This window comes from Malurus melanocephalus, unplaced genomic scaffold, assembly GCF_030028575.1.
Source record: "Malurus melanocephalus ecotype Western Australia unplaced genomic scaffold, MMel_1.1 scaffold_688, whole genome shotgun sequence".
In the NCBI taxonomy this organism is placed as follows: Eukaryota; Metazoa; Chordata; class Aves; order Passeriformes; family Maluridae; genus Malurus; species Malurus melanocephalus.
In genome coordinates this window covers 1-22,921 of record NW_026623920.1, presented here as the reverse complement: position 1 = coordinate 22,921, position 22,921 = coordinate 1, and the positions used below count along the sequence as shown (strand labels likewise).

The window sequence follows — 22,921 nt, the reverse complement described above, 5'->3', positions numbered from 1 at the left end:
GCAGCGTCCCYCTCTGCCGCACCGCGCCCCGCCGGGGGCTCCCCCKCAAGGGAGCGGCTCCCGGCCCSTGGGGAGCGGCGGGGGCTCCGCGGYGCCTCCGCCCGCCCCGTGTCCCCACTACGCCCCCCGGGGAGGGGCCGAGCGGGCGGGCCCCGCTCACCGCCCCGCCGAGCCCGTGGGCAGGGCGCCGCAGTCGCCGCGTCCCGCCGGGATGGATGGGCGGTTTTCAGGCGAGGCGAACGCGAGCAGCTTCGCCGACGATGTGCTGCGCGTCTTCGGGGCCAACCACAGCCTGTCTGCCGGGCAGCTGTCGGCGCTGCTGCAGCGGCTGGGCGCCTCGGCGGCCCTGGGCTCGGAGCTGCCGCTCGCACACCTGCACCACAACCAGGTACGGGCACCGCGGGGGCTGGAAACGGCCGGGGGCGAGGGCACCGGCAGCTCCGGAGTGTCCTAAGTCTCGCCGYCCTCGTGTTTCCTCACGGTGAAGCCGGGAATGAGGGTGGGAGCGAATGTCTGCCGGGCTCTGGTTCGGGTTTCGGGCGGAGGTASCGGTCAGCGTGCGGCAGAAGCTGCCGTCCGTCCCTCAGGAGCTGCTGCGGCGCGGGCTGCCCCGGGATCCGCTCTCCCTCCTCATTGCTCGGCTCTCAAACTGTCATCTTTCCTGGTTAAACAGCACCTGGCCGATAGCAAGAGGTGTGTGAGAACCAGCTAGTGCTTCCCTGGAGAGCTGAATAAGCAAATCTTCAGGACTTGTTAAAATAGAGTTGGCATGAGACAGCACAAACGMGATTATAAAAACACGTCTGCTTGTGCAAAGAAACTTTTTCAGAAATTTTCACGTCTTTTATCAAAGTTGAGTGCAAAATGTACACCCATCGATTAATCTACCAAAAGCTTTCTAAACTGACTGGGTATAATTGGAGTATTACATCTCTTTAAAACATTTTTACTCTGTTTAATATCTCCATATGAAACTCAGATCTCATTGCTACTTTTAAAGTCTGTATCATTTCACTTACCTGTATGATTCTGGGCTGAATTTGTTTCCTTGAAGGGAAATTTTGAGATTTATGGCGATTTCCACGTGCCCACTAATCAGAGACACAAAGTTACTCACTAAAATGAAAGGAAAGCAGGAATGACTTCTTTCTCTGGTTTGATTATACTCCCCAAGAAACAGAAGAGGGATGGCTCTAGAGACCTTGRGAATTATTTTTAAACATGGAGTAGTAGCTCTTCTGCTTGTTCTGTGAAGGAGACAAACCTTGAATAAGCTGTCTTTGTTTTAGGAAGGTTTAATTGGGACTSCACTGCAATCAATGTAGTATTCAGTATAAGCGCAGCAATACCCGCAGGAGTCGCCGCTTTCAAATCTCACAGATTGACCACTGTTACAACYCAGCGTGTGACAAACATAAACATTCCCAGCCACACATGCTAAATACAAGTTTTCAGTATTGAGCATGGCTATGAAAAGCAGCTTTCTTTAAAGGGGCATAGAAATGAGTAGATTCTTCAGTCCTTCAGGTTTTCCATCTGTGAAAGCACGTATCTCTGTCCGCAGGCTTTGGCACAGGCTACGGGATGGAAATAAAGTAATGCTCTTTCTTGTTACAAAAGCATGTTTCTCAGTTTAACTGAAACATTTTTTTTACAGGCCTGTTTTAATTGTGTTCATGTTGAATAGTATCTAGGGTATCATACTGAAATGTGTATACTTTTCTGCTGAGTTGCTTGTATTCATTCTTAAAATTGGCCTTTTGGCTGCTCCATCAGCTTGAACCATTACAGCAAGTGCATTTTGATCCCTCCTAGATGTCTGTGATTTTGGGGAGGTGGTGCATGCAAATGTGCACTCAAACCAAGTAAATCCTACATGGTTGTTTTTAAACGCTGTGAGTTTTGTGCTTACAAGTCAGTAACTCAGAGTGTCTGCTGGTTATGGCAGAAGACATGAAGTGACCTAAAACAAATTTGKGTGTTGGAAGGCATCAGAGGCTGCTGATCCTCAGCAGAGGAARGTGAGTACCTCTGGAGAGTGATTCACATCTTCCTCAAGGAGGCTGGRTGCATTCAGGCTGCACAAATATCTGACTGTAGGAGGGCACAAGGTTTATCTCAGGCTTTCAGTTCTTAACTTCCATGTCCAGAGCTAGTGGGATGACTTGCAGGCCTTTCTTAGAATCAAGATAACATACCTCTGCTCCTCAGAGAGCCCCTCATCCAAAGCCTGAAGGAATTTTCAGTGGAGAGCTGATCTGTAAGGGACAGGTGACACAGCACGTGGCAGGAAGGAACAGTCTCTGTAATTTTGCCCCAGTATTAGTGATTATTTTAATGTCACATTCACAAAAATTTTGGTAAGCCTGTTAATCTCATGAGAAGATCCACGAGAAGCTCATATATTTTCTTAAAGATTGAGAGTCTGGGTGTGTAAGCCAGAAGAGGATGGATTGATTTCTGTTTTCCTTTGATACCAGGTTGACTTGAAAAGGAAAGGGAGAGTGAAAAATGATTTGATTTGTTGATGATAGTGTTTGAGTGCATACTTGTGTAGAAGTTTGTGGTAACTTGTGTCCTATGATGTCTGTAAAGATGCTAATTTTTTTAATGTAAACAAATTTTTTGAACACCCTTTTGGAATTTTGAATTGAACTGTCACAATTTCTTGTACCTTTTTCTTTTTTTTTCTTTCATCGTGAACTTTTATAATTTTCTTTGCTCTTAGATTTTTTTTGTTATCACCTTTTCTTAACAGTAAGCTAAGACTTCTTGTCAGAGGAATAAGTGGTAATTGAGCAAGCACAAATACTGGTCAGTGCTGTTCTTTTCACATTTTACTGTGGAGTTGCCACAGATTTTAGTCCTACTAATAGGGGAAAAAGTAGCAATTGCAGTCTGATAGATGATGGCTAGTTACTTGCTCTGTATTTCAATTATTAGCAAGATGCAAAAAAACATGAAACCATACTTGATCTTCTGTCACTGGATTCATTGTAGTATGGTAGCCAGGATTAAATGATGTGCTCAAAATTCTTTGCCAAAAAATATATGAAAGGTAAATGGACATCAGGAAAAAAGCTTGTTATTATCACCTTTTTTTTTTGTACTTTGATGTAGTTGGTAGGTGCTAAAATCATGCTCCTGTTTCCTTCTTTGACTTTCCAAAATCTTTGTTTATGCCAGTCTAGGTGTTACACCTGTATACTGTGTTGTAATGTAATGCATTTTATTTTTTAAACAAAACATTTGGACAAAATTAAATTAAAATTTTTATTGATATTGACAATCAGATATAATTAACTTTCCTCTCAGGATGAGTCAAAATCTAGTGACTTTAGTATTTCGTAGATAGACTAGAAGCAGATAGTATATGCTTTGATTTGAGGGGTTTTTGGTAGTTTTTCACTAGTTAAAACCTGTCCTTTTGAATGGAGACAGTGACAAAGTGTGGCTTAGGGTCTTGATCCAACACCATGATCTGATGTTGCCTGGCCAGTGAGATGCTAAATAGGCTTAGCTGTTCTACCCTCTCCAATTTCTACAATATTTGCAGCAAATTTCAGTATTTGTGGACAGTTTTCAGCTCCCAGCATGGGAGAACATGTCTTGGAGGTGTGTGAAATCACTAAAACACACAAATGCCTTTCAGCAGCTTCATCTGCTTTGGCTCTTTTCCAYGAAGTGCTGCTTATTGAAGGAATGATTGCCTGTGTCATCTAGCTCTTACCTGTGCTAAGTGACAGAAAGGTATCACCACATCAGCATTAGATGCTTGCATTTCTTACAAGTGAGTTGGGGAAGGCATAGTTGTGTGTCTCTATTTTGCCTTATCCACACTTATAATAAATAAAGAATAAAATAATTTTTTTTTAAAAAAGCTTGTTCGATGGGCATTCACTGCATTTATTCTTTGGTGTTGCTGCTKTGGGGCCCATAACTCAGCCCTGGGGTGGCTTGGGCTGATATTTAATCTGGCAGCATCTAGAARCTGCAGTGCAGGATGCTGTTGAGCATTTTAGTGCTTCACATGTGGAATGTTGCAGATAAAGCAGGTGGAGCGGTGATAAGAACACAGCAGAAGATCASAAGACAGACTGATGCATTTAAAAGGTGGTTGTTACTGTAGCATTTTTTGTTAATTTTTCCAGTTAGAGGAATCCCAAATTAGCCAMTCATTTTTGTGAGAGCTTTATTACCAGGGTAAAAGTAAACATCTGTTCAAATAACCTAGTTGATTGTTTAATTTTTAATAAGTCTCAGTATTTTTTGCAGCTGTGTAAATTCTACAGTTTAAGTCCTCCCAAATTTTGATGCGTTATAAAATCTGTTTTTTAACAGTTCAGGGATGATCAGGTATATTATATATTTTTTTGCAATTGTTTACTAAACACTGGGTGGCAGCCACATTACAGCCAATCCCCTCACCTAATCACTGTGCMAAGTCTTGCTGAACAGCAGGGAATGGACAGGATAGCAGACTTGGGGAGTCAGGACATCATTTTCAGTCTCCTGGTCCATGAGGCTGAATTTTCTTTCTGAGATGATCCATCAATCTTTCAAAGTAAATACCTTATGTTTTTACAGCAGTGTGACTGTGTTAATGTATTTATTTATCCTGAAAAGATAAATGCAGAGTTTGCAGTGTGCAAGCATGTGTTGCTCCAGTCCAAGGCTCCTAATAGCTTAATCCTTTAATTGTGCTRGTGAACTCAGGCAAGCTTGCTTTTTAGCTCTTGGATGTATGTAGGAGTTTACTGAGAGTATGAGGTGACTTATAACAATGAATCATTTATAAGAATCATTATCCTCTGGGTTTGTCCCTGATCAAAATAATAATAGTAATTAAATGCAATGCTGTTTCTCAGTTTCACATGAAAGAGCTCTTTGCCAATGGTGTTTCTCACTTATGTGTTTGTGTGTAAGAAAAGCTACAAGTGTCAAGTTTATTAATTTCTGCTTTGTCTGATTTATTTTCTCTCCATACTGTTTCACTACGTAAAACATTTTTTTTGGGRGGGAATTAATGTTAATGCTAATCTATTGGTATTTTAAAATGCTAACAATCTATTCTGTATTTTAGGAATGAGATAGTTAAAGGTGATTTCTCTTAGAGGTAGTTATGTTATAAATTCTCAGCTCTTACTGGCTTGTTTTCCTAAGGATTTTTCACCACAGACACCCAGAAATGGCTTTGTGAGCTGGTAATCACCATACAGGAGCTATTCCAGTAGACCACAAATATCCTCCCTTTGCTTTGCTGTGGGCATATTAACCATGTGTTTTGTATTATTCCAAAATGCAGAGTTAACAGTGAAATGATTAGGCACATAACCAGTTTAGAAAGCTCCAGAGGTTTGTGTGTTGGCCTGTTAAAGACTGTATCTTCAGTGATGATTTCTTTATTCACTACTTTATTATAGATTAAATGGAGCAACATGTCTTAAAGTTTTAAAGCAAAAAAATATCTTCTGTTATAAGCTATATTTGTTTTATATTTGATACTTCTTTGGCATTAACATTGAAAGATGAAATTAGCTTCTGTATATTTGAGACTTCAAGGTCTCATGGCCTTAACRAAATTTGTCCTTACATTTAAGTTCAAGCATGTGCTTGAGTGCTCTGCTAGACTTGGGTCATTAAAAAGAAGGGACAGAAACATTCTGGATGTAATTTAGCTAAAGTTGCTTGAATTGGCCTGCACTTTCTCTTCCTCCAAGCAAATAAAAAAGAGTCACATTCAGGTGATGTGTGCATGTCTTTCACCTTTTAAACAGTACAAAAATATTTATTTACAGAAGCAGAAGCAGCTCTAATGAAAATGATTTGAAATTGCTCTGGCTTATCTCTAGGATATCTTATCTCTGGCCTTATAAATAATAATGTTGAATTTTTGGAGAAGTGMTGTGGAATCTGAAGACTTGCAAAACTTCAGAAAAGAGCAGGGAGTGACCACTTGTGTTTATTTTGCTAAGGCTTCCAGGGCTCTGTGCTTGCAGCCACACTGAGATTTGCTACAGGGAGAGTTAGGCTGTAAGTGATGCCACAAATAGAAGAAAACATTTTTTTTTGTCTTGAGACTCAGCCCTGGTATGTATTTCTTGTGCAGCAATAACTGCACAAAACTTTTGTTTACACCCAGAAAAGGAACACTTTCTCGTATCCCTGTAGGAAATAAAGAATGTGAATGAACAGAAAGTGTCAGGTGAAAGATTTCAGCAGTGTGGAACATTTCACATAAAACCACTCAATTTTTTCTGTAGATGTATATTTTATGATATTTTGTGGTTTGTGTTTTATCTTTTTGGTTGAAAATGACAGACAGAGGAGTCAGCCTTGCCTTGCCCCTGGCCTGGTTTAGCACTGCCGAGTACATTTATTGTTGAYCCATCAGACACTGTTATGTCCTGAGCTAAAGGCAAAGTGAAGGTCCCACGTAGGAGTTTRTCTCCTGCTTTTACAAGACAATGTTTGCCCTTAACACCTACTGCTATGAAAAGAATGAAAATGTTTAGCTTTAGACCATTTAAGGAGTTCATTTGGGCAGAAAAACCAGAAGCATTGTTGTAACAATAGAAGTGGTCACTTACATGAATGTCTCTGAATTACTGATAATTTTCTGGCATACTCTGTCACACTGAGATTTCAACTGTATCTAGTTCTTAAATATAATTATTTTGTAAATGTAGTTATTTTGTAATTACATGAGATTTTAAGTACTTTGAAGCTATATTTTCCAAATATATTGTGAGGTTTATATATACTGTCTGAGTTCATAGGGCAAAAGATCTGCAAGCGTGTCTTTAAAAAGTGGTTTATTGATTCGTGATTTATCTTAAAGTATTTTGAATCACTTCTGTTTCACATCAAGTAATCACAGTGTTTTCATGCACAACAAGCACTGGGTAGGCTTCCTTGAAAATGCATTACAGTACTTGCATGTAATTTTTTKATTTCTCTCACTGTATGTGTTACTTTCTGGGCTTGCATTAATGTATTAAGTTGTTAAAATCCTGTTTCGTTTCAGTGCCTGAGTAGTGAAGAAATCTTTTTTTTGCATGGGATACCGAACAACAGTCACGTAACAAATTCCAGCTTCTCTACAATATGTCCCGCCGTTTTGCAGCAGCTGATTTTTCACCCATGTGACCATCAGGAAAGCTTTGTGGACGCATCTAAACCAAATTCTTTACAAGGTTGGTTACTATTACTTGCATTAATGCTGTGAACAGAGTGGGGTTTTCTTAGAGGAACAGTGAGCATTTATTCATAAATAACAGGGGTGTCTTGTTTAGGAGGATATGGTTCCAAAGTGTGAACATAAACTGCTGTTTTAGGTCAGCAGACTGTCCAAACAAAATTGGTATCTCTTGACAGTAAKCTGTTTAAAATGCTTTAAGGAAGGTGAAAGAACTGACTACCAAGTTTGGAATAATTTGCCCACTCAAGGAAGAGTCTTTCTGTCTTGTTTTTCTTGGATAGTGGTTTGTGTCTTGAAACATAGGTACTCTGACTAACAGCTGGTTAAAAGGAGAGAAGATGGGAGAACAGAAGGGAAGTTTGTGCAGACGATTTGTAGTGGGGAATAAGGCTCAGTGGTATTTGCAGGTCAAGGTAAAACTACCTGGGCTGCGTTTGAGTGGAGGTATTTGCAGGTGGGCCATCAAGTGAGCCAGTGACTAGTTTACTGAGGAAAAATACTYATATTCTTTCCAAATTCTGACTCCTTCTTTCCTGTCATGTCCTGTGATGACCCCTCCATGAGGAAGATCATTATGTGGCTAAGTAGCCTTGAACTTCCTTCTTCCTATTTTTCTCATTATTATTTCTGTATTTATTTTACACAGAACTGTATGGTGCAGTAAAAAGCATAGGACAGGGAAGATTTATCTGATTAAAGAAATCACTTGCTGCACTAAAAAGGATCAAGTATACAATGACCTATTTATTTGACTCATTCTTCCATGTAAATTTATTGTTCCAAGGGAGTCAGCTGAATTAATGTTAAAAGTTGGGATATTGGGATTGGTAGTGTTTAATGTTGGTATTCATGAGAAGAGATACAAAAGTGCTTTTCATAACTTTTGAAATATTAGTATTAATAACATTCAGATTAATATAGCTGATCATCTTTAACAAGAACTAGAGATAATTCCTAAAATGTAGCACTTTGCTGTGTCAGTGAAAGATTAGCATTCTAWTTAAGTAACCACTGAAACTGTGGCACCAATTTAGCATGACTGTTCTAGATTGTTTATATCTTATGGAGACACATATGACCAAGAAGGTGATAATMTTACTATCTGCACCAGAGAGTAGTATCTGTTGTTCTTTTTTTCTTTTTTGGAGGGGGGAGCTGTTTAAGTAGGTTGTACATGGAATCCTTTGACCTACACTTAACCTCCTAAGCTATTTAGACCATCCCTCTTTTTTTCCTTTTATCTGGCCTACTCAGAAGCAATGTCCAGTAGCCAGATAAGCCAGGCAGCCTTCTCCCTGCCCCTCCCTTGGTTGCAGCACAAGAAATCTGCAAGGCCCACGGTTCGGGCATTTTAAACCACTGCGACACACAGTGGTACCTGTTTGGAACAGAGATTCCTAGAAGGGCCCAGTGCCCAGTGCAGCTGGTGATTATTTATGCACCCCCAGCCCATCACAAAATGAATCTGTATTGCAGTAGCATGGAGACCAGATGATTTCARTTATTGCCCATGGAGCAGGATCCTCCATGCTTTTTTCCAGCTGTGGTTATGTGAATTTTCTCCCCAGGGACCTCTGCTCTCTTAACAATACCCTGTCTTCCAAAATACTAAGACAACATGTGCAGAGGAAACCAGTGCCAGGAGCTTTAGGAACAGCTACTTGGAATAAACAATAAGTGATGCCAAAGCAGAGTAGGAGTTGGAAGGCAACATATATTGCATCTTTTTTCTTGGGATTCGTAAAACTCCTGTCTAACCTGTCTGACCTTGGGGCACACTCAAGTCCTTGCATTGCTTGCTTCTCTGAAAATAATAGGGAAGTGTACAGAGATCCATCAAACAGCTGGCTCTGCCCAGTGGCATTCCTCCTGCCCAAGATAAACACTTGGGCAAGGTCTCCATGCCCTTACTTCCACTCTKTCCTAGGATGAGGTTAGGGAAGAGCCTGAGCATGCCTGTTCTTGTGCTGAGTAGTGGTCCTTAAGGAGGGCATTTTACTTGCACTCTTGAAGTTTTATTTTTTGGATTTCTTGTGCCTTTGGGTATCTTGGCTGTCTCTTTATTTGGGCTACAGTTTAGAGACAGAAAGAATAATTGTAGTTGGCAAAAGCTGACTGAGCCATCAGTCCTAGAGGAAGAATTAGCACTGCGTCCTAAACCGAGTACCCTGCTCTGGTGCACTAACTCATGCATAGACTCAGGAACAGCCTAGTGTGGATGGAATCCTAATGAATAAAACCTTTATTAAGGCACCCGTGCATACATGATACTGTAAAATACAATCCTTAATGTAGGACCTTTGGCAAMGTTGATTGTCTTGGAATTTCATCAGCTCAGTTTAAAATGTACCTTTTTGCACAGAATATGTGTAAAGGTCCATGCACTAAACTAAAATACTCTCATGCTTCTGGAGTAATCCTGAACTTGGCCAAAAGTAGCCAGTGTTTTCTGACTCACAGTGACATTGGAAACCCATTTATTATTAATTTGATTTCAAAAAGATATTTTCAAGCTTAATTGTGATTTATTTTTATAAAAATTAATATTTTAWGTAGCTTAGTAAATCCACCCATATCTGTTTGTGTGTTTTTCCCTCTCTCTGTGTAGCTCTCTCAAAACTGGCAAATGAATGTTCTAATTGGCACTGATACATCTGCAAATGCTTTSAATGTTTCTGTTCTTGACATAATACAAAATCCATTTTATAAAAACATTGTGACACTGTACAGAGGCATCCCAGCAGCAGGTGAGGAATCTGGTTTAGTGTGTTTGCCAGATGTTCCAGAAAACAGATCATAATCTGATCTGTTAGTTTCTATTGTGCACASAAGAATTTTTGGCAACTTCCTTACATGCATACAAGCTTATAATGATGCAACTTTCTGAATTATAAAAAACTATTCTTATCTAGGCAACATTGTGTTGACTTTGATTATTGTTTGTGGTTAATTTTTAAAGACAAACCCTCTGTCTGTGTGGATTATTTCGTGGTTCTGTAGCATCACTTGAGGCACCCTTGTAGATCTCTTCAGCRCAACTTTTAAAGTTTTTCTCTGTGCTCAAGGGATTTGAGATGTCACTGGGGAGAAAAGTTGTCCATAGAGACTCAACTCTGTRAATGCTTATGAGCAACAATAACAACCACACCACACCTCTCCAACCTATAATTCAGGCTCCAGAATAATTATGGTATGGATTTGTTCAAGTGCTGATGTCTGAAGACTGGAAATCTGAGACTAGGCTGGTGGTGAAGGAAACAAAATTATGCTGAGCCCTGRTGCATTTACTGGAAGGGTTTTCCCCATTGTGTAATTAAATCACAGGTCATTTTTTTTGACCCTAGAAGACCTTATTTTATGCATTTTAATTTCTCTATTTTAATTGTCTCATCTGAGCTGCCTATTGCCTCACCTGTTGATAAGCAGTAATGGGCAGCATTTTCAGCCAGCAGAACTTCTTTGAATAAGAGAAGTGCAAGGAACTGAGATACTACCTCAGRGTGATTTGAAGGCATCATCCTTTATCAGGAAGAATTTTTATATCTAGTACAGCCAAGATAAGAGTCTTTTTGTCTTGGATTTCCTTAGAAGTAAATGGCCATTGGGTCTGACTCTAGGACTAGTAAGAAGTTTTGTCTTTTCTCTATGCTGTAGCTATTTCAAGTGTTGGCCTAAGACTTACTTCTTCATTGATTGTAGAGAGACCTGATTTATATTAGCAGCAGCTAATATAAATTTATTATTAGATTAATATTTAATAATAATTTATTATTAGATTTATATTATCTACCAGCACATTTTCCACTTTTAATGTGGTTGTCCCAAAAAGTGTTTTCAGATTCTTCCTTTCTGCAGATACACATCTTAACTGCCTATGTGTTTTAAGAATTTTATATTTGTGAATTTTAATTTCAGGCAAGAAACCACTCTTTTTCCGGTTCCATGCCAATTTAGTGATTAGAGAAATCATGAACAGACTGTAGTGGGTGTTAATACTAAAATATTTTGTATTTCTCTTTGTTTATCCACAGTTTGGGGATTTGGGTTCCTGGCTGTGACTATCATTAACTTTGCATCGCTTCTGGGATTGATTTTAACTCCTCTCCTAAAGAAGTCATATTTCCCCAAGGTTTTAACTTACTTTGTGGGTTTGGCCATTGGTACTCTCTTTTCTAATGCAATTTTCCAGCTCATTCCAGAGGTAAGCAAGGGGAATCATTATTTGGTTGGCATATTGATTTCTAAAGTGTATTAATTTTAAAAGYGTGCTGCAGAGGGGTTCTGTGTGTGGATTGCAATCTTCAAAGAGTTTTGTGTGGGSTTCAGTGTCATTAGCTATGATCCCTCTCTGGAAAGTGTCAGAGCCATCAAGATCTGTTTTRTTCATTGGGAAAGACCAAGGGCTATACTGCCTCAAGGCAGAAATAAACTGGATAAGGCTGTAGTGAACTTTAATAGGCCACACTGTTAACATTTTATCCAAGTTTAAAAAATGAGAAAAGATGAATCTCTTTCACAATTTCAGCTCATGGAAACTGATGGTTGATACAGAGACAATTTTTATAAGGGGTGTCTGTGTGGTATGACATTTGTTTCTCTGAAAATGTACTAAAATTACAGACAAATTTGCTTTGCTTTTTTCTTCACTGTTAGGCATTTGGGTTTGACCCGAAAGTAGATAACTACGTTGAGAAAGCAGTTGCTGTGTTTGGTGGATTTTATATTCTYTTCTTTGTGGAAAGGATTCTTAAGGTGATACTAAAGCTCTATAACCAGGTAATGAAACTTGTCACTAACTGAATGAGCCTTGACTTAAAATACCTGTCATATTTTGTGAGATAGTTGAATAAAATATATGGAGTTTTTCTATTTTACTTGAGAAATTCAGCCTTGCTGTGTGTTCTGGTACATCTGTTTTAAATCTATTTAAATAAAGGAAGAAATCTCACTTTTTTGAGGGAGTTACAAGCAGCCCTGGGAGTATGGTCTGCTTCTTTTCTGTGTGCTCACATGAGTGGRGCTGAATTTGTCTCAGGAGGGAGCCTCAAAATTTTTGGTCATCCCTGCTTATTACTTATAAAAGAAAACTTCCCTGCCTTCCTAGTGTAACCTCTCTTAAATTTCCCCCTCCCAAAGTGTTGCTGATACTGAAAATTAKGGTGATCAACCATCCCTCGTTTGTAATAGCTAAAACCAGAAAAAAAAGTTTGTTTTTCGTTATTTATGTCAACCGTTGACTAAGGCTAATAAGCTCTATTTGACAAGCAACTGTGGATAACTGGCAAATGTTGATTTACTTTTGGTCATGTTGGCTTGGGAGGTTCTACATAAAGGTATAAAAATGAGAAGTCTCYCATGTTTTCTGATTAGCTAAAGTAAGTTAGGAACATAGATATGTTTGGAGTTCATAAAAAAATTTAAATGTTCACTGCTGCDCATTTCAGCAATCACTTGGTGTTGAAAGCACAGCAGAGTGCATATGATCTCCCCCTGCCTTTTCCTTTTTGTCTTTATTTTCTGTTTTGCTATTTTGCTTTTGTTTGAATTAGCTACCTACTTACTTATTTTTCACCTAGACTGGCCACAGTTACTTTGAAAATGGAGAAGAGAATCATTCTCAGGATAAGACTAACCCATCCAAAGCACCATCATCCAGCAATGGGGGMACGTGTTATGCAAATGCAGCTGTCATAGAGAGCAATGGAAATCTTGGTTTTGACAGCATCAGTGTTGTCTCAGCACAGGTATGAAAATTGTGTCTGTTTTTTATTTTATCCCTACCAATTGTATAGGCATATCTGAGGGGAGAGTTAAAATGAGKTTTTATTACTTTTGTCAAGTTTTTGTAGACTTACAGCTTGTAATTTGGTTGAACCCTATAAAAAAAATACAGGGTGTTGAGGCAAGCTTGGAAAAGCTGAATGATGCATKCAATTTGCATCCAACAAAAAGGGCTGTGTTGTATCAGTGTTGAAATGGGCATGACAGAGAGATGTATTTAATCAGACAATTGGATTAATTTTGATTTTGTTGTTGTTACTGTTTTGCTGGAAGAATCATTGTGTGTTTTACTGTTGCATGAGCCATATTTTGCTCCTGAATACATAAAGCCATTAAGTGTGAGAGGCTGATTCCTCTGAATCAATGATTAAAAACTCATACARGAACTTCCATGCAGCATGTTCTGAGCACTGCTTGTGATAACATGCTATATTTGGATACTGCGGGAATCGTGGAGGTCATGTGCTGAGACACTTGGTTTCAGTGTTATTATCTTTCAGATTTGTTCTCTGTATTTCTTATCTTKGTTTTCATACTGCAAATACAACTTCCTTCTGTCTGAGAAGAAAATMGAAGCAGGAAGAGAAAGTTTTGTGCCTCTTTARTMTTTTTCYATGTGYGGAGAGGAGCAGTAAGGTGCAGGGAGGAGTAGTACTGTCCTTTATTTAAAAATAATTGAAAACACATATTAAAAAATCTCAGATGTCTTAAGGCAGAATGTTTTCATAGTAGAGGTTTTTGCTTTGCAGTCCATGTTTATTAGCCAGCAGGTTGSTTGTGGGGAGCAGAGAGGAGCAAGCAGGAGAGCAAGCCAGAGTCAGTCCCTAACAGCCAGGAGAAAATCTTGGAGTTCTGCACTGACCCTGCAGGCTCACAGGGTGTTTGATGCACTCAGTTTAAAGCATTGAAATTGTACTTGTCCTTGCTACAGAAATGTCATGAAGTGTGGTGGATACTGAACATCTTAAAAACKAGAAGAAACATTATTATTGAAGTTGCATGGGAACCAGGAGGGAATTAGGATTATGAGTGTCTGTAAGTTGTGTTTTGTAGATTTATGAAACAAATAAAAGAACCCTCTGCTCTCTGCAGAGACAGTCAGCTCCAGAGGTATAGATGTTGTTTTTGTGTCCTCTGAACCAGAAGTTTTACCTGGACTTGTTCCWGTATTACCTTTTGGCTGGCCATCTGCTTATGCATCGTGTAAACATAGCAAAATCATACCATATATTAGATTACCCAGGGAAGTGGTGGAATCACCACCTCTGGAGGTGTTCAGGAGGTGCATCGAGGTGTTGCTTAGGAATATTGGATTAGTGGTGGGCTTGGTGGTGTTYTGTTAATGGCTGGACTGATCTTTGAGGTCCAAATTAATGATTCTGTGATATTGTAGGTACCAACCAAAAAGCTGTCATTACTCTTGTCCTCTTTCAGTGAGGTACAAAGGGGCTGGGTCAGGGGAGGGCCAATGTGGCCGAGGTGTTTTGGGGCRGTTTTGGGRTAATGACATGAACRTAGGTACTYATTCAACTTYACAGAAATGTAATATTTAAGACAAMACCATTTGGCATAAGCCAGTGTGTACCTAAGACAATTTTAATGTGTCCTCATAACCTACAGGTTGTTGAAGAGGGCAGTCAGCATAGTGAGAAATCAAAATGAAGGCTTTAAGGAGCGAGTTTGATTGTGCCAAGGTGTGGTACCTGTTTCCAGCCATGGGGATCCAGGTGTATTCTCTCCTCTAATGCCAGGACAGATTGACTGGCAGTGTAAATGTTTAATTAGCCTCCTACTTTCTGTTTTGCACTTGCAGCCATAATTGCAACAATGGAAACCTTTGAGCTGTGCCCCAAGTTTGTAAATACTATGCATTGAAATACAGCTTGACAACAGAAACTKTGAAGCAAAGTTGTTTCAGAGACAAACTGCTGAAACCTCTGTGGYTTTGAGTGTGCACTGCTAGAGTTGTGTAACAAAACTTTGCAGTGGCTTTTATTTATCCCCTGGAGGCAGTGTCAGGGCTCCTTCTCAGTCCTGTGGGAGCTTCCAGAGGACACGTCTGGTTCATGTCTGAGGGAATCAGAGATGCGTTGGAAATAGCAATAGTAATCTGAGAGGTGGTAGGATMAAATAAGAGAGTTTCTGCACAGTTTCTGAAGTTTAGGAAAAAAAGAGAGGTCATTACTTTAAAAAAAAAGCCCCCTGTGATTAGAAGAGCAAAAATACTACAGATGCCTTTTGATTTACCATGAAGTGTGGAGATACAAATGGTGCAGAACTGCATTAATAATAAAAAAAAAACCTACACATTGTAGTCCAATTGCGTATTACAGAACTCCTGAGCTGGCATCTCTCTGTTGATGTCTGCTCAACTACCATGGCAAAGTGGAGATAGTCCAGCAGACACAGGCATTGTTAATTTTTTGCTTTGAAATCCTGTGTGTTTGTAGGGTATCTTTGTCAGTAGTTTGCCTTATCTTAAACATGAAGAATGTGTATTATTTGTTCACCTACTTCTASTGGAAACATGATCTAGTAAAGTTCAGAATGTAAACCCAGAAAAGCTATTTCATGGTACTTTATGTAATTTRGAGAAGTCATCAAGACATTTATCTAAAATGGATTACATGCAAGAATTATKATACTTCAGAATTACACAGTAAATGTAATAGCAGATAGCTACATATTTATATAAATATATAAATATATAAATATGTATATATATATAAAAGAACCATCTCAGAAACTGATTCCTAGTTTATTAACTACAGTTGTTTCTGCATTTTAAAAGTTTGGATCAGGACAGTAATTTTTAGAAGTATATCAATACTTCTACTCCAAATTAATTGCAATTACTTGAAATGTTCTTTTAGATGGAAAAAATAGGTGAATTATTTAAAATGAAAATGTGTGCATGATGTAAAATTTCCTTTCCTCAGTRAACCTAGAAACACATGCAAGAAAGATGATGTGCTTTAGGCAGAAATCAGGATGATCTACAAAACAATGCCTCCTCCAGTTTGTAGTCAGTTTGAAGGATGGTCACTGGAGAAGAGAAAAAAACAGGGAGCTGCATGACTTGGTGGAAGATTTAACTAATTGTGTCTCGTTTTTCTTATGTATTTTATGTGGCTTGCTTTGTAATACTTCTTTCTTAAAGCAATGTTTGGCTTGTCTTCATGGATTAAGAGAGAGGTCTGTTACTCTTGAGTGATCCTCAAACAGATCTCAAACAGAAGTAGTACTGGTGGAATTTAATAATCTCAAAACTATGATTGGCACTTCTTGTGTTAGAGGAAATGTTGAGAGGAAAACCTGCAAAAACTAAAGGCAAGCTTGTAGCACTAGTCTAAAACCTCTGTTTTTAACTCAGCAGGGAAACTCCTGATTTTTTGATACCATTGCTCATTTTCTTATCGTAAAAGTATAATTTTAGCACTTCCTGTAGGTGCTGCTTTGTGGTAGTTTCGGCACTACTCAGCCGAGGCTTTATTATCTACGGATTCCAGGCAGTGCAATCGGCACCTGACTCAGAAATTCCTGASCTGAACTTTTGTCCTGTCCCAAATCAGCTTCTACATACAAGAATGTATTGAGATAAGAGTCCTGTGAGCAAATCATTAGATAGACCTTATGGCTCTATCATTAAAGATTTTGTAAGAGTTTATTAATAATTTTATTTYGTTGAAGTTCAAAATTTAGTTGCCTGGTACCATTTGCATATGGCAAAACGAAAACCATWAGCAGTGTTGTTTTTAATAATTAAAGAAAATTTCTTTGGATACTCTTTGGCCTTCTCATGAGGAGAARGAGGTGTCCCTCTATATCCTTGTGCCTCGAGAGGTGGAGATGTACGTGGGTGAGGGGGGAGCAGTGGATATTGCCTGCCATGACTTTAGCAATTCTTTTGACACTGTCCCTCATCCTCAYAGGCAAACTGGGCAAGTGTGGAATGGATGAGTGGATGGACAGGGAGGTGGATTGAGAACCTGCTGAATGGCAGATCCCAGTGGGTTCATAATTCATGGCACAGGGTGTAATTTAGAGTCCTGTCCCTCTGGTGTTCCCCAGGGTTCAATAGGGAGCTCAGTACTGTTGAACTTGTCCATCAATAACTTGGATGAAGGGGYAGATGTTTCCTCAGAGAGTTCCCTGCTGGCACAGATCTGTGAGCAGTGACCAATATCCATAAGCTGTGAGCCCTCACTAGATTAAAGAACTTTCTGCATGCAATCCTGTGCCATGTGCTCTGGGATGACCCTGCTTAAGCAGGGAGGTTGAACCAGATGAGCCCCAGTTCCAGCCTTCATTAATCCATRATTCTGTGATATGTACATCTATAGGCACACAGATGCATATATTACTGCTTAYGTATTCCAGTAAGTTTGCACTAGTTAATGCTTTATAAGCATTTTTTTTTAAACGGGAAAAAGACTATGATGCTTGCAAATRTTCTGTAAATACAGTATGTGTATACAGAAATTTATCAAGTGGATCACCAGAAACTTTTAGGGGAGGTTAGTTAATGCTCCCAATTAAAATGGCAGTCCCTTTTATTTGCTTCAGGTTTTTCWTTATTTCATGGCACTACATGTATAAATTGCATCCAATTCTAGATCCCTGTAGAGCATGTGCATTGCATCTTTACATTAACCTGTTGATTTCATGCTCTGAGCCCTTAATTGTGCAGTCAAAATCAGCCACCACTGTTTTTATTAAACCTTCACTTTGTAGAAGCTAATTTGAATAGYTGGACTTGTCTATCATTGCCTGAAATTAGAAATAAACTTTATGGAAATAAACATATATATAATGTGTTTGTACTGTGGAGTGTGTCTACATTTACATCTGAATGTATCTGTAGACACACTCCACAGTACAAACACATTCTATATATATCATATATATTTTATGTAATTGTTTTATTGTAYTTTTTTCCAGGAGGAAGCCACCCAAAGTGGTTTATGCAAGTGTCTTAAGGGGCGTCCGCTGTCCAAGATTGGGACCATTGCTTGGATGGTGACACTGAGTGATGCTGTGCACAATTTCATAGATGGCTTGGCCATTGGTGCTTCCTTCACTTTGTCTCTGCTTCAGGGGCTTAGCACCTCCATAGCCATCCTGTGTGAAGAGTTTCCTCACGAGCTGGGTAAGGAACTTCACTGCACGTGTTGTTTGCTGTGGAAATCTCTGTCGTGGGTGGTTGTGCTGGCATAAAGTTGGCAGAGGCTGGAAGAAAGTTTAGACAAATTAATGGAAARAAAATATTAATCAAAAAGTTCCCAAGCACCCAAATACACATCTGGCACAGGAACTTTCCAAGTGCAGGTGGGTGGAAGCTGGGACTGTATATTGGAGAAGTATTAATTATCCTGTTTATATCTGCTGCCTACAGCGTTGTATTAATTAATTTTTAAACCAGAAATCATCCTAGGTAGTTGTGTGTTTCTGTGCTCTTAGYTGAATCTTGTATCAATATTTGTTTAGGATATTTCAGTTTCCTCAGCATTGAAAGGAAATCCTCATCAAGTACTTGAACAAAGAAAAATGACACRGGGTTATAGTGTGCATACAAATCAYGTTGTCAGACTTCCTTTGAAATCAGAAAATACCCACAATGTCGTTTTCTGAAGCTGGTTTTCTCTTTTTATGTTCTTTTAGGGGATTTTGTCATCCTGCTTAATGCAGGGATGAGTACTCGGCAGGCTCTGTTTTTCAATTTCCTGTCAGCGTGTTCTTGTTACATTGGCTTGGCCTTTGGAATATTAGTAGGCAACAACTTTGCTCCCAACATCATCTTTGCTATAGCTGGGGGMATGTTCCTGTACATCTCTCTGGCAGATATGGTAAGATATAATTTTATTTTCAGTATTTAATTCTTTGCAAAAAAAAAACCCAAACGTGCCCTAGGTCTCTTCAGTAGAATTTAGTATTTTCTCCCTCTCATGTCAGTGACTAATAGTAATAATAATAATAATAATATCAATTATACCCTTAATAGAGGTGCACAAATAATAATGGTTATTTGTGAATATTAAAGCCTTTTACTTCATCATATTATTATTATTGGAAAGGAGTTTTAGACCGATAGCAAGCTTTTCATGAATTTGGTCTGGTTTRATCAAAGAATCAAAAGTGTATAAGTTTGTTTCATCATTTAAAAATGTCAGAATATTTCACCTTATTGTTTTTAAAAGGTTCATTTGTCTATTTAAAGTATATTGTGAAAGAAGAGGAAAAAAAGAAAGGTAAACAGAATGAAGTTAAGTATTAAGCTTTGAGTTGAATGAAAGGTGTTGTGTAACCACAGTGATAATGAAATGTGATTTAAATTCTATTCTGATTTAAATTAAACAGTGMCAGCCTCAGCTTCATGGTTCAGATGAAAAAATTTGCTGAGCTCTATTCCAAATAGTCTTTCTATCATTTGCTTTTCAAAGTGTGCTTCAAGATATAAGGAAAAGAATTTGTGCTAAAATCCAGCTTGTATTTAGACACTGGGAAACAAAATCTGGATTCACATGCAGTTATCAACATTCTGTAATCTCCTCTTATGTTTTGTCTCAAAACAAGAGAAATTTTTCAGGAGTTTTAAGTTTTATTATGTTTAATTCAGTGTTGTAAGAACAGATGCAACAGGTGCAAAGATGCTTTCATCTGCCACATGAGAATCAATTTGARTGCATGACTGGAAAAGCGAGGCCTGAATCTGAAAATATTTGAGAACCTGGTTTGGTTCCATGCACGTTTAAAAGCTGTGATATAGTTATAGTGATTATTTCATTAAATGCTGCTATAGTTTATGTAATAGTGTAGGATTTAATAAGTTGTTAGAACTAAAACACTGTAAGTAGTTTATTTCATAAATATTAATAGCTAATGCTTTTCATTTAGCTTCAGTCATATAATGAATGGTAATATACTGAACTATGATGTGTAAAATTCATGGCATAAATTTATAGTGACTCAAATTTRTTATTAAATCCATCAAAGTAGGTAACACGCTTTTCTTTGTATCTGTTCTGTTCTCTCTGTTCCTCTCTATCTGTCTCTCTCCCTGTCCCCTCCTCTCTTTCTTTTTATAGGTTTTTGGATTGTATCAGTTACCTATCTGAATTTTTCTGCCCCCTGAAAAGTCTGAAATAGGGTATTGAAGTGCTCTGTACAGAGATCTGCCTTTCCACTTTCTTGTGGCTATCACACACTTCTGGTTTGCTTGTCCAGAAGCAGGTAGGATTAACTGGAATGGGATGCCTTCCTCCTTTTCTTTTTGCTGCTCTTTTTTCTTSCACTGTTGGCACAGCCTGACCTCTGCCAGTAGGATCACGGTGTGGGGGGCCGTGGGCAGGGGGGAATKCACATTGAGGTGTGTGCACAAGTGAGCCTTGCTGTGTGGCATGAAGTCAGTCTGGTTTGCTGTCACTGCCTTGTGCAAGAGTGTGGAACGATTTCTGGGAAGGTTTGGGCACTTCCTGCTAASCTTAGCCGGTTCTTCAAGGATTGCATTACCTTCAGTGACTGTTTTTGTGTTGTGAGATCAAACAAAGATACAGTTTCTGAGTTACCCAGCCTGAAGGCTTCCAGTAAGGCTGAAATAAACTGTTTGTTGTATTCCGGTTATACTGCTCTCAACAGAGCAGGAGAAAACTTCCAGGTTTATTTSTCAAAGGCCACTCTAGCTGGCTTTGTCTGCAGCAAACACATACCCTGAATCATCCCATGCTGGGAATTTCATGCCTGTGCTCTTCTGCCATCCCCTCCCCTGGCTCCCACAGGAAATCTCTTTGTTTCTGCAGTTAGCAGTGGATCAGCCATCCTTTGCTCTTGTGCTAACCTTTAAGGTGTGTGCTATGTAATGAAGGATCCCTTCACTGCATTTTAATGTGATATTCCTTGTGTTATCACCAATTTCACACCAGTCTTCTCCTTCTCCCTTGCTTGACCTCACCAGCCTACTAGAACCTTCTAGATGTAAAAGGTTTCTGATTTCTGAGGGGTTGTTCCTGTTTCCATCTTCACTTTATGTGCCTTTAGATAACGTGGAAGAATTCTAATCTTCCATTTCCCAGACTTCTCTGTTYGTACTAGTGGAGGAGGAAACACAACATTTAGCAATAGAAAGGCATCTGATGCTAGAAGCAATTGGAGCCTAGGAGACTGCTGGAATCAAAGAGGGGAAATTCGCATGAGACACAACCAGATGAAGTCACACTAGAGAGAAGCAAAACACCATTTCATCTCACCATCCTTGGTGGARTGTTTCTTCAGGATAATTAGGGTGACTTTTTCCTATGACTGCCTTCACCCTCTGTTCTAATATTCAGTCCAAAGCAGCAATACGGTTCAGTTCTTAAAGCCTTAAATCAGTCACGCTACCACGAGATGGCAGTACTTACTTAAAAATATCCCTTTTCTAGTTCCCAGAGATGAACGATATGCTGCGGGAGAAAGTGACGGGAAGAAAGTCGGATCTTACGTTCTTCCTTATTCAGAATGCTGGTTTACTGACGGGCTTTACTGCCATCCTGATGATTACCTTGTATGCAGAAAATATCGAGCTGTGATAGCACGGGTGGACACGGAATCAGCRTTGGAGACATCGAGTGCATTGCAGATGGAAGACACTTGAAATCCATAAAGGGACATTCATTTAATCTGCTGGGTTTTGGAACGGTGGCAAAGCCCKTCCTGTCCCTCTTGCCCCAAATACAAGAAATTCTTCTTTAGGACTTGCTGTTGATCCAAACAGAAGGAGCTGTCAGCTTCTGTACAATGCCAAAAAAAAATCATGCTAATATTTTTATTTCTACTTAAAAATTATCAGACATATCGGAACTGTCGTAGAGAAGGGTGTTACTTGGCCAGTAGAATTATGCAATTACATGCAACTCGAGACCTGAAAGCAGTGGTCTACAAGGAAGATGTGTATTTAAAAGAAAATAATAAAGTTTCATGTCCTTTTTAAACTGTGATGAATGCAAGCAGATTCAAAACTGGTTAATTTTCATGACTCTTGTTGCAGGATTTRTCTGTGTAACAACCCCATTCCCCACCAAGAAAGGGAAAGAAATAAAACCATTTCAGAGTGGGTAGTAATGAAGCTAAAATTTTTAATTACTAATTAACACTGGAAGGAAAGATAGCAGTTCTTGCTTTTGATATTTTCTCTTTATAAGTGCACTAGGGAATTGTTGATTTGTTTTGAGAACCACTTTTTTTAATTAGAGAGGACCTGTGTTAAATTTATGACTGTTTATCAACTCCTTAATATTTTAGAAACATTGAGTACTTTAAAAATGTTCAAGCATTGTATATTCTATAAAAATAATAAAGTTTTATACGTGTTTCACAAATATCCCCTTTAAAAATCAGTATTTTAGCTTTACAAAGGGTAATTTATAAAAAAACCCRAACAACCTGRTAAAATCAWCATTCCAATATGCTTTCCTCATAATTTGAATGATTTCTTTGTGTGCAGTTGGGTGGAAGTAAGTGATAATAAAATACACAAATTCTTATCACARTCTGTTGTGTGTGAACTCTCTCAAATCATGCTTATATGTATGAGCTCTTCTGAAAGAAACAATTCATCTACTCATTACTCCTCTGCTGTAAAAAGAGTGAAAGGAAATTAGTAAAAAAGTATATTCCATTTTAATCACCACTTTACTTTGAAGGAAGTGTTGTTGTTCTCTARTAAGTTACTTTCTTCATTGATTTTTAAGCAAGTTTTACAGCTTCAGATGACATACTGTTTTTTGATGTACTTCCTTGCAGTAGGAAGGTACAAATAGTTTATTTTGAATTCTCTATTAAAATATTTTTTCTACCCGGTAAAGTATTTATTTTGATATTTCATTTGAATCTCATCTGTAATTACCTTAGAAAAAAATAMGTTCTCTGTCTGTTTAATAAAAACTTCAAGGCAAACTGCACAGG

The 22,921-nt window shown here is 38.7% G+C and overlaps 1 protein-coding gene across 2 annotated transcripts; it reads left to right on the top strand.

Annotated features, from left to right (window-relative positions):
* Positions 1 to 55: 55 nt before the first annotated feature.
* On the top strand, positions 56 to 21,873 carry SLC39A8 (solute carrier family 39 member 8). Of its 2 annotated transcripts, XR_008966500.1 has the most exons (9): positions 56 to 388; positions 7,028 to 7,196; positions 11,233 to 11,402; positions 11,855 to 11,977; positions 12,778 to 12,945; positions 17,924 to 18,131; positions 18,644 to 18,828; positions 20,068 to 20,212; positions 21,400 to 21,462. XR_008966500.1 is itself a non-coding variant. In XM_057384138.1 (8 exons), exons 1-8 carry the CDS (start codon positions 212 to 214, stop codon positions 21,544 to 21,546), a joined length of 1,347 nt encoding a protein of 448 aa, XP_057240121.1. In that variant the 5' UTR covers positions 62 to 211; the 3' UTR covers positions 21,547 to 21,873. The 2 variants fall into 2 exon arrangements, 1 of the variants encoding a protein (XP_057240121.1); XM_057384138.1 differs by lacking the exon at positions 20,068 to 20,212 and having other exon boundaries at positions 62 to 388; positions 21,400 to 21,873.
* The last annotated feature ends 1,048 nt before the right edge of the window (positions 21,874 to 22,921 follow it).